At 48.8% G+C, this 11,808-nt stretch overlaps 1 protein-coding gene across 1 annotated transcript in view; it reads left to right on the top strand.

The window, feature by feature from the left end:
• The window catches only part of LOC105478341 (ARF like GTPase 3), a 47,831-nt gene extending 36,678 nt beyond the window's left edge, over positions 1 to 11,153 (top strand). The window contains exon 6 of the mRNA XM_071069204.1: positions 7,908 to 11,153. Within this exon, the coding sequence (XP_070925305.1) occupies positions 7,908 to 7,955 (48 nt within the window). The 3' untranslated portion in view covers positions 7,956 to 11,153. The remainder of the gene's footprint in view (positions 1 to 7,907) is intronic.
• The last annotated feature ends 655 nt before the right edge of the window (positions 11,154 to 11,808 follow it).

An 11,808-nucleotide genomic window follows, 5' to 3' on the forward strand; every position in this document is an offset into this window, starting at 1 on the left:
AAGGATAGAGCTCCATGCTCCTGGCTGTGTAACCACTGTAGATACTCAGTGCCCTTCACAGGATCTTTAGGCCACAAAAGAGGCAGCAAGCTACTAGGCAGTTAGAGGGTGGAGTTGGGGACAGGCAGGGGAATGCTGCAAAATAAACCAGTTTGAGTGAGTAATGTGAGATTATTATATATGATTTGATTTTGATAAGAAAGTTCTTCTGGCCGGGCGCGGTGGCTCAAGCCTGTAATCCCAGCACTTTGGGAGGCCGAGACGGGCGGATCACGAGGTCGGGAGATCGAGACCATCCTGGTTAACACGGTGAAACCCCGTCTCTACTAAAAAATACAAAAAACTAGCCGGGCGATGTGGCGGGCGCCTGTAGTCCCAGCTACTCGGGAGGCTGAGGCAGGAGAATGGCGTGAACCCGGGAGGCGGAGCTTGCAGTGAGCTGAGATCCGGCCACTGCACTCCAGCCTGGGTGACAGAGCGAGACTCCGTCTCAAAAAAAAAAAAAAAAAAAAAAAGAAAGTTCTTCCCAGATTGGGGCCTTCAGCAACCAAGTTCACAGGAAATGATATCAAGAGAGATCCAACAAAAAACTATGAGTAAAAAATAAAAAATGATTTTTGTATGGAGGAGAAATAGTTTGAAGGTCACTTAATTAGTTTAGTAGATAGTACCATGGTGTATAGAATTGGGTAGTTAAGACTGGGATTTCAAGGTTAATGAGATTAGATTATGGTTAATAGAATGATATAAATTTAGAGAATTTAACCATTATTTGAAATGGGTTATTTAATAAAAATGTTAATTAAGAAGGGAATCTGCTGTCTATTGTCCTTTCGTGGTAACCTTTGGGGACCAGAGAAAGGTCGTGGAGTTTGGCTGCGGAAATACTTCTCATTGTGAGCCCCTGGTTGACCATATGCCTCCCTTAGGTGGTGCCTCCGACCCAAGCTCTTGTCCACACACCAGCTTCCTGGTTTTTGCCTTAAAAAGAGTCACTTAAGTGGAATTCCTTTCCAGCATTGCTTAGTTGAAGTACAGGCCTTTAGTGATTTTTATTTATTAGGGCTAAAAATATTCTAAAATTGAAAGACTTTACTAGAAAAATATCATTAAGATCTAATGGTTTGAGGTTCACTTTCAAACATGAAAACTGTGCAATAATTACTGAAATGCCGTAAATTCCTATTTTTTTTCCTCCTCATCCCACCCCACCCCACCTCCCCAAAAGCTGGCCCAAATGATTAGGCTCTAAATAGGCAAATCAGGTGACATCTGATTCTAACGACTCTGAAAGAAAATATACAAAGGTTTAAAAATAACCAAAAAGACCTGGAATGTCTGTTGCAGTTTCAAGTGTTTAAAGACAGACACATACATTGTACGTGTTTAATCAAAACATATTTGAGAGACCTGTCTTGTACTGCTAAATAATAGCCTCACGGGGGCGAGTTAGGGAAACAGCCACGGAGCTGCTAGATGGCGAGCCACGCCCCTCTGTGGATGAAGTAGGGCAGGTACATCACTTCTCATTAGTGGAGTAGCTTAAACACATGATTTGGGACTATGAAAGTTAGTGATTCTGGCTGGGCGCGGCGGCTCATGCCTGTAATCCCAACACTTTGGGAGGCCGAGGCGAGCGGATCACGAGGTCAGGAGATCGAGACCATCCTGGCTAACACGGTGAAACCCCGTCTCTACTAAAAATACAGAAAAATTAGCCGGGTAAGGTGGCAGGCACCTGTATTCCCAGCTACTCAGGAGGCTGAGGCAGGAGAATGGCGTGAACCCAGGAGGCGGAGCTTGCAGTGAGCCGAGATCGCGTCACTGCACTCCAGCCTGGGCAACAGAGCGAGACTCCACCTCAGAAAAAAAAAAAAGAAAAAAAGAAAAGAAAGTTAGTGATTCCTGGGATGGGTTTCAAGGTCCCATTCCACCTGGTGTCCTGAAGGCAGCACATACGAAGCCGTTACAGGGGTGGGAAATACCACGTGTTGTTCACCAGCCCCTGCTTCAGGTGTGGAAACTGACTTCTGAGAGAGGATGGACCCGGGGTTTCTTTTCCTGATTGGCGCTGACTGCGAAGCCAGCCCATCATATAATTAAAGCAGGTTTTCGTGGGAGACCATCAGGAGCAGAGAGTAGGTAAAGGACACGAGAAGTGGAAGGAGATCCTCAATCTCAGAAACTCTGCCCTGCCAGGAGGCCCACTGTCCAGGGGAGTGATGAGGAGAGACCTAGTTATGTCAAGTGGATGAAAGCGGAAAGAGGAGAAACTGAAACATATCTGGGAGGGAGAACCAAAACCTTCCTCAGCTAGACTCCATTATCAACATGGAGGAAGTGTCACTCTGCACCCTCGAGGTCAGGCCCAAGTTGCCAAGGCCCCTCCTAGGATGAAATATTCGCACTGGGACTCTCAGTCTTTTTTTTTCCCCCTTTGGTGTCTAGAAAATAGTGAACAAAGGATCTGGCTTAGAGCCAGAGAAAGGTATCGAGAAATCCATCCCTCCTCCACCCGCAGACCTGAATTTGAACCCCAAACCACAGCTCTTCCTGCTGTTATAGTTTCAGGCATTTGAAGACAGTTTCTCTCTAAAATACTGCGAATGTGCATGTGTGTGTGTGGTGTGTAATTAAAATGATACTGGCTTTGAATTTCCTCTTAAAGCAGAGATCCGAAGTTTTAACCTGACCTCTGGCCATGGTCACCACAGAGACTTGCCTCCTCCCATAGCCTTGAGCCAGCAGATCGTGCCCTGGGTGTTGCTCTCCAGGCCACCCCCTCATGCTCACCTTTTCTTGTAATGTCTGCCCGACGTCCCTCTCCTCCTCCTGAAGACAGGAGCCATGAGCAGGTCACATAGGCTTTCAGCTGCCTTGTGTCCACAGAAGGGGCCATGAGTAGTCCGAGCACCGAGCTGTAATCCATCCCCGAGTCAGCCTCCGGAGGAACGCTAAATGCTCACTCTCCCATTTCTTGGTTTTGCTTCATTTTCCTTGATTTGGAGGACTTCTCCCTAATATGCCACAGAATTTTATTTATTTATTTTTTTTTGAGATGGAGTTTTGCTCTTCTTGCCCAGGCTAGAGTGCAATGGCACAACCTTGGCTCACTGCAACCTCCACCTTCTGGGTTCAAGTGATTCTCCTGCCTCAGCCTCCTGAGTAGCTGGGATAACAGACGCCCGCCACCACGCCTGGCTAATTTTTTGTATTTTTTTTTTTTTTTTAGTAGCAACGAGTTTTCACCATGTTGGCCAGGCTGGTCTCGAACTCCTGACCTCAGGTGATCCGCCTGCCTCGGCCTCCCAAAGTGCTGGGGTTACAGGTGTGAGCCACCACGCCTGGCCCCAATATTTTGAAAAACAACATTTACCACTTTTTTCTAGGCCTGGCATCAGTTGTTATTGACTCCAGGTATATATGGAACTGCTTATTACCTGTGAGTCAGACCTCAGGTTTATTTTTAAATTTTCAAACCTTTCTGGAGACTAAGAAAGCAGTCTCAGGACATTCGATTTTGCTACCTCTCTGGTGCAATACCGTTTGTCACCAGAAAAAAAAAACAGCGAGCCATATTTGATGTACGCAGCATCCAACTGCTCCTTGACCGTGGGGGCCTGATGGCACAATGGGGTAGGCTGCATTGCTCAGCAAGGATCTGAGCACCTCGTCATCTTAAAGCAGTTACTGCTGTGACCACGTAACCAGCATGGCTCTAAAAACCAGGCCCACCCAGCCATGGCTGCCACCGCTTCCTTCCAACTACTGAGCGGTGATGGATGCAATGTACAGAGATCGAATTTAAGAGAGCAGCGTAGTCAGAGACCACTCTTCCCTTGGAAAGAAGCAGTACACCTTAACTTCTGGGATGCAGAGCTCTGGGAGGAGTGAGTTTCCCCCGTATGCTTAGGGGCGGCCTGCTGTTTCTCCCAGTGGTTATAGGAGAGAATAATATTGTTACATTGGGAACTGTATTTCCTCTCTAGGAGGCCAAACAAAGCTCAGTATTTGAAATTCCATGTCTCTCTTTAGTCTCTGTTATTGAACTGAAGGTAATCAATTCAAATTCAGTTTCAGCAAGATTGGTCAGGGTAGGGTCCGGGGAAGGAAGGAAGGGAGGACTATTCATACCGTAAGATTGTCATCCCCATAATGAAGATCAAATGTGCAGAAAATTGGTCAAACCAGGTTTTAACAATAAAAGTTCAACCATTAGCCGGGCGCGGTGGCTCACGCCTGTAATCCCAGCACTTTGGGAGGCCGAGGCGGGCGGATCACGAGGTCAGGAGATCGAGATCACGGTGAAACCCCGTCTCTACTAAAAATACAAAAAATTAGCCGGGCACGGTGGTGGGCGCCTATAGTCCCAGCTACTCGGGAGGCTGAGCCAGGAGAATGGCGTGAACCCGGGAGGTGGAGCTTGCAGTGAGCCGAGATCGCACCACTGCACTCCAGCCTGGGCGACAGAACTAGACTCCGTCTCAAAAAAAAAAAAAAAAAAAAAAGTTCAACCATTAAACAAACCTATGAGTTCACTTCCTTCTTTAGAAGCAGAGCAGTAACCTACTTCAAGTAAATGATCACCTTTTCTCAGTTGTCTGTTTAAAAAAAAAAAAAAAGCTGGGCACCGTGACTCACACTTGTAATCCCAGCACTTTGGGAGACCAAGGTGGGTAGATCATGAGGTCAGGAGATTGAGACGATCCTGGCTAACACGGTGAAACCCTGTCTCTACTAAAATTACAAATAAATTAGTCAGGCATGGTGGTGGGCGCCTGTAGTCCCAGCTACTCGGGAGGCTGAGGCAGAATGGCGTGAACCCGGGAGGCAGAGCTTGCAGTGAGCTGAGATCATGCCACTGCACTCCAGCCTGGGCGACAGAGCAAGACTCTGTCTCAAAAAAAACAAAAAAAAACCTTCCTTGCCAGATGAAAGCAAGAGTAGTGTGGAACATTTATTTAAACATGAGAAGCAGAAGGTTCCTCCTCTTGCAAGTATGTTGTCCCTAAATGTAGCATTTCCACTGGAGGTGGTGGTCTGGGTGGATGGTTAATATGTGAGGATTGTGCAGCCAGGTAGATAGCCAGGCCTCTGCACACACAGATACCCACAGCCCAGGAATCTTGAGAACTGAATGGCCCATAGCAGCCTCTGGCACTATCAGAGCTGCAGGGAGGCTTGGCTGGGGCTACTCCAGTCTCAGGCCCCTGCGTTCAGCGGAAGTCATGAGGAGGATAAAACTAGAATTCCTCCCTTTCCTGTCTTCAGGGTGCTTCCCAGCTCCTCTCTAAGCTTGGGGCAGAGCCCTTCACCTGGCAGGTACCCACATCCATGGAGAACTGGTAAGCAGCTTTGGAGCACCATGCTGGGCACCACAGCTTGCCCTTGCCCTGCTCTGTCCTGTGCCTTCATCTCCTCAGCTGTGATAGAGAAATAACACTAGTACCTACTTCACAGGCTTCTACAAGGATTGACTTAAAAGATGTGAATTAAGTGGGCTGTGGGCTAGACATCATGTTAGGTTCTGGGAATATAACCTCCAGCAAGTCTGATGGGAGCCTCCCCTGGGCGAGCTTGGGCACCACCATTGCCTTTCCTTTCCAGGAGGCAGCTTGACAAAGCTTGCCCCAATGTGATTGACAAAGCTTGCCCCAGCTAGATCCATGGCCACGTGATTGAGGAGGTACCACTGTTGGCCAATGCCTCCCCTTCCCTCCCCTCCCACTTCCAGCCCAGTTCTCTTCTGGCTAGCACAAGAAAGATGCCACTCCCCAAACCCTAGCCGCTTCAGATTAGAGGGGCCTCTGTTTACACTCCCTGTGCTTCCCACACTCAGGGTTGCAGCGGCAGCGGCAGCGGCAGCCGCAGGGGCCCAGGTTGGGGGTCAGCTGGCAGGGACTGGCCTCCACGCGCCCTCTGTTGGCAGGACAGTGGCTGGAAGGACTTCACCACGGCTGGTCCTCACAGGCATCTGGAGACACCAGACACTGCCCCTCAGCAGGGCTCTGCCGTTTGAACCCTCCTTTGCCTCCATAACAGAGACCCGGTATAAAACCACCCCGCACCCTCCACCTTCTGCTTTGGGCTCCTGCAGCTGAGTAAATATTTTTCCTATCTCTTTGCCTGCATTCATGTTCAGTTACATGCAATAATCTCTCCTTAATCAGCCGTAAAGCAAGAAAAAGGCAAAGCGCTGTTCACATAGTGTGGGCACACTGTCCTTGATTTCTCTGAGAAGATGGTTTGATTGCGAGCCTCCATAGAGGAGAGGTGCCCACCTTGGAGTGCTTGTGCGAGCCCCTGAAGGTGGAAAGTGCCGTGTAAGTGCCGATCTATTCAGCTTCCCAGCCGAGAGAAGATGCGTATCTTATTCATCCCTCTTTTATTTGTAAAATCTTTTTGTCTCTTGGCAGGTGATCTTTTTTTTTTCCTGGAAACCAATTAGCTACTAAAATTAAACATGCTTCTCTTTAAATTAATCCTTTTCATAAAATGGTCTTAAAATTGCCCTTAGCTTCTCAGAGTTAGTAGCTGACCCCGTTGTAATTAGAGATGCGTTTGGATTCCCCCTTTCTCCCACCTCAGCATTCCTCTGCCCTTCCCCCTGCTGCCGCCAGGTGCTGTCCACCTTCGGGCTTTCTGCACCGCGGCCTCATCTTGGCAAAGGTCAGAGGTCGGCTCTGGGACAGCCGTCAGATTATCTGGTTCTGCTGCCCAAGTGCACTGACAGCAACTGGCGGAGTTGTAATCACTGTAAATTCAGGTGACGGTCAGATGCGCTGGGGGAGAGGATGCCTGCTGGTTGTTTTGCAGTGATGTATTGTTTATGGGATTAATGTTCCGAATGGCCAAGGGTGTCAGCTGATATTTATTACTGTAAGCTGTCTCAGCTGTTCAGGTTCAGCAGCTAGATCCATGGCCACAGGAAATGTGGGACTCGGTGGCGTGTCCAGTATGGCTGATGTGTGCAGATGTAGCTGGGACCTCTGTGAGCCTCTGTTACGGATGCAAGGGGAAGGACTCGTGGCAGCAGCTGCCTTGGATTTTGTTCTGGGCTTCTGAGGAAACTCTACACACTCTTGAAGGTTGGGGAGACTCTAGGGAAGGGCAGTGTCCAGGGCTAGCTCCAAAGGGGGTTGGGAAGGAGTTCACCTCTGACAGGCCTGGCATCCATAGGAATTGTGCCGCCTGCCAGGCGGCTGTAGGCATTGTGTGGTTTTTACCTGGGTCCCTCTGCAGCCCTCTAAGAGAGAGCGCTTTCAAGGTCATTGTGCCTTTAAGGGAACCTTCTCCCCAGTCCCTCTGGATGCTGGTGCTTAAAGCTATAAGAAGCGGGCCAGACCCTTTTAAACCTATCTGAAGTGCTGCAGGAAGAGAAGTAAATGCACATCGCCCTGGTGTGTGACTCTCAACACTCACTGCAGTGGGTTTGTTTTTCCAAAAAGAAATTTAATTTAACCCAAGTGTACACTGTCACACTGTAAACACACTGGGGCACCAGAAGGGTGGCTTATTGAATTTAATGCCCTAGCAAAGGTCAGCTTTTAGAAAAAGCCAAAAATGGCTGGAATCGTTCCTGATAGCTCCTCAGTCAGGCTTTGGATGCAGGCAGATGTGTTTATTTTTTCAGAGGGAGTTCCTGAGGACCCATCTCAAGTTCAGGCGCTGGGCATTCCCCCTCCCATCTCCCTCTTGTGCTCTCAGAGACCTCCCTCCTCCTCCTCCTCCTGGGAGGTCACTATCCTTGGTCACTGAGGTGGGCCCCTGAACCAAGCAAACTCCTTAAAGCTGGCGGTCTGGGAGGGAGGGCCTGGGACCCCCCCCCCCGCCCACCCCTCCAGGCTGGAGCGTGTGGCACTTTTCTTACAACTAACACTGCCTTTCTCTGCCCATTTCCCTCAAAGGATGGCATGAACTGGGTCTGCAAAAATGTCAATGCAAAGAAGAAATAAAATCTAGCCGAATGGAGACGCAGGAGCTGCGGGAGCCGAATTCGGTCCTGAAAAACACTAATTTGCTGCTTTCTGACCAAATGTTTTTCCATCTGTGTACAGCTACAGCTGTTTGAAGAGAGGGAACAACACAGTTTAGAAAGAATCCCCATTCCAGCAGTAGATTTAACTGATCTCTGAGGTTCAGTATCATTTTTCAAATAAAGGAATTATATTATTTCCTCTGCATAATTGAAATAGTATTAAATGTCTCAAAGCACATGATTAGAAAATGAGATCTTTTAAATGAGCAAGAGATTGCATTGCAGTTTAGACAATTCCAGTGGGCTTTTTTTTCCTCTCGAAAAAAAAAAAAAAAAAGGAAAAGAGGAAGAAGCAGCTTTGCTGAGTTCATTTATTTACTGACCCGTCCCTTGCATTCCCTCCATGGTTTTGAAACCACAGACAGTGTTTGCTGCTGCTGTCAGTGATTTTTACCATCACCAGCCCAGCCAGGCTTCAGTCTGTCCGGCAGGAAGCTGCTGGGTGGGGGTGGGGGGAGAAAAGGCAGATAATTAAACTATCCCATCGTCTCGCAGGTCAGAGACTACGTATGTAATCCTCACTCTTTGGACAGAAAAAAAAAGAAAAAAAAAAAACCTTTCTTGCAGACAAGTCACTACAGAAACATACCCCATCCCACCCACCCCTGCCCCCGCCCCCGCCCCAGCCAGCCACACAGAGAAGCAAATTCTTATGACTTTTGACTGTAATGACATCTGGAATGTAAGGAGAGGTGGGAGGTTTAATTCCAGAAAAATTACAAGGTCCTTAAAAAGCTCTCACATCGAGGGCTCAGGCTAGCGTAAACAGGCTTTCTCCAGCTCAGTGGAGCAGTGAGCAGCCGACTCTGAGATTAGCTGGCTTCTCTGTGGCCATCCTATAGATGGGATTTCAAAAGCTCAAAGAATTCTGTGTTTAAACGATCACAATAGGCTGCTGCTATCAGATTTTAGAAATAAATGCAGCTTTACCATGAACCTGCTCCACTGAGAAAAGCCAGGCAGATCGATTTTTAGAGAGATCAATTTTTACAGTGCTGGCAACTTGGTGGTGTGGGATGCTCCTGGCTGGAGAGGGTTTGCTGCTGGGAAGGACATGGGTGTACGTGTGACTGCAGGGGTCGTGTCCAGGGAAGCCAGAGTCACCCCAGCTGCTGGGCTCCTCTGCCTCTCTGCAGCAGAATGTCTGTCCTCTGTTGATTGATTGGAGAGGAATAGCAGAACATTTCTCCTGCCCCTCATTGCAAAACGAGCTCGTTTTCCTGAGCCTCAGAAATCCTCAGCTTCAAACATGGGGAAACAGGCCAGAGCATTGCCCGGCTGCTGAATTAAACTCTGTTCTGGTGCCTGAGCTCAGGGGTTTTCAGAGAATGAATAAGAGACTGTCCAGTGACTGGTGGGTCCCTGGGGGCCAGCTGCCTTCTCATCCTGGGAGGTGGCCCTTCCCAAGCCCATCAGGGCATGTGAGCAGACTGAAGGGGCAACTGCAGCCCCTGGCCCTCAGTACCCAGCTTTTTCTGGCTAAGAGTATGCAGCAGAGACTGAGGCATAGCCAGCTTCAAAAGCGGTCTGGCGTGAAAGTCATTAACAAAGCCAGCCGTGAAAAGGTGTCCTGGAGTTGCTGTGGACAGACCTGTAAGGACTTGCAAAACAAAAGAAAGTGAGGGGTTTTTTAAAACTGCAGAGCTAGCTGCTCTCTGCAACCTCCTCCACTGGCTTCTCTGGCTCACCCAAGCTCCTCTCCTACTTTGAACAGAGGCAACACAGAATTATAAGAAATCAGAAATCCCCCTTCTACTAGGCTGCAAATGTGGCTCTAGCACTTGAAAATTGTTTTTTCTTCCGAATAGTTCATCAGGGACAAGTTATCTGAGGGGCAAAATGCCTGCTTGGAGGTCTGCAATTTTGGAACACTGCACTATGGAACTTTGACTCTGGCGGTGGAGGGTCTGTAAAATATTTTTGTTCTTTTACCACCAACTTAGGGGACTGTTTTAAAGAGCCCTCCCAAGGCCTCTGCTAGCAGGCAGAAGCCACTCCTCTGATAACGGCCTCTGTAAATGTTCCGATTTGCTCCTCAGCTGCAGAGACATAGAGACATTGCAGATGTCACACGCTTTCATCTTCCCTTTGAGCCCTTTTGAACCCTCCTGGGGCTCTGGGGTAGATGAGAGAAGCCTGAAAAAGGCAGAGTTTGAAAGCTCCCATTTAAAAACAAAATGCTTTTTAAAGCCCTCTTGCCTCTTCCCTGCCCACTCCTGCCCCCTGACCAGAAGACAGAATTTGAAGCTGGAAAGGGGAGACCCCTTTTCTCCTGGTCCCGTCCCCAGTGAGTCTTAGCGAGACTTTTGCCCTGCACACAATTGCATCTGAATGTGCGGGGGAGAGGGCTGGAGGCCGGAGGGCGGGCGAGGCCTGGGGGTGCGCTCCTGATATGTGCTCAAGCCAGTTGTGGGAAAAACTGGAGTCCTCCCCTCCTCCCGACCTACCCCGTGTGGCTGCTTTTGGCTGGATTCCCTGCACCCAGTGCAACACACCCTTTCCCCTTCACTCTCCCTTGGTTACTATGGAAACAAGGGTGTCATTGATGTGGGCTGAGCTGGGGAACATGTCGGTGCACAGCTGAAAGTCAGCGATTATGCCGGCGGTTAGAAATGTGCCAGGGTTAAAGGAGTCCGAAGCTCCCACGGCTGCTGGGAGGACACGGTCCTGCCCCCTTCCTTCCTCCCTCCCTCCGTCTCCACTTCTCTCTCCTGGCTTTTGACAAATTTCTTTATTCCCCTCTGGACTAAAGTAGTGGCTATTTTTGTGCCACTCTGCGCCCCACCCTCACTGTTGGCCGCTCCTTATCCGGCCTGGCCCGGAGGGTGACACCATGTCACCCTCACCAGGACTCGTCTCTCCATTCCCGTCCGAGTTTGCTTTGATTTCCCTTTCCTTTCCTTCTCGGGGACCAGTTCTTACTTCCTTTTATTTTTAGCTCTGCACTCCATGTGGTTTCAGGGTTCAGTCTGATCCATCAAAAGGTTCTTTTTTTATAATCCCTTTTGAAAATGATAATCAAAGGAAGAGACGTGGTGTTTGGTCATGTGGAAAACTCAATGTATAATTTAGACGTCTGTCAAAAATCCGACAAATAAAATTTAGCTGGAACGAAGGCAGCCTGGAATGTGTTGTGTTCTTTGCCGAAGCTCAGAGAGGGCCTGAAATGTGTTTGTCCTTTCAGGGGTTAGCTTTCTTCAAGAGGTTTTTTCCAGAAGGATATATGTATAAAATAGGATACCAACAATAGCAATAATAGCCCTTCATTAAGCCCCTCCTACGTGCGGAGCACTTTAGATACATCATGGTAAGCATTAGTTCCCCTTTGCAGCGGAGGAAATTGAGGCACTTGCCCCAGTTCAGGAACTTGCCTGAAATCACAGAGCCTTTCAGTGCAGGTGGGGCTGGGAGCCTGGGTCTGAATGCTCAGCAAGCTGCCGCCTCTGGAGAATAAAAACAGTCAATGGCAGGGCCGGATCACGCCTGTAATCCCAGCACTTTCAGAGGCTAAGGTAGGTAGATCTCCTGAAGTCAGGAGTTCAAGACCAGCCTGACCAACATGGTGAAACCCTGTCTCTACTAAAAATACAAAATTAGCCGGGCGTGGTGGCTTGCATCTGTAATCCCAGCTGCTTGGGAGGCTGAGGCAGAAGAATTGTTTGAACCCAGGAGTCGGAGGTTGCAGTGAGCTGAGGTCACACCATTGCACTCCAGCTTGGGCAACAAGAGCAAAACTCCATCGCAAAAAAAAAAAAAATCTGTCAGTGGCT

Source organism: Macaca nemestrina, chromosome 9 (genome assembly GCF_043159975.1).
Source record: "Macaca nemestrina isolate mMacNem1 chromosome 9, mMacNem.hap1, whole genome shotgun sequence".
Lineage (NCBI taxonomy): Eukaryota > Metazoa > Chordata > Mammalia > Primates > Cercopithecidae > Macaca > Macaca nemestrina.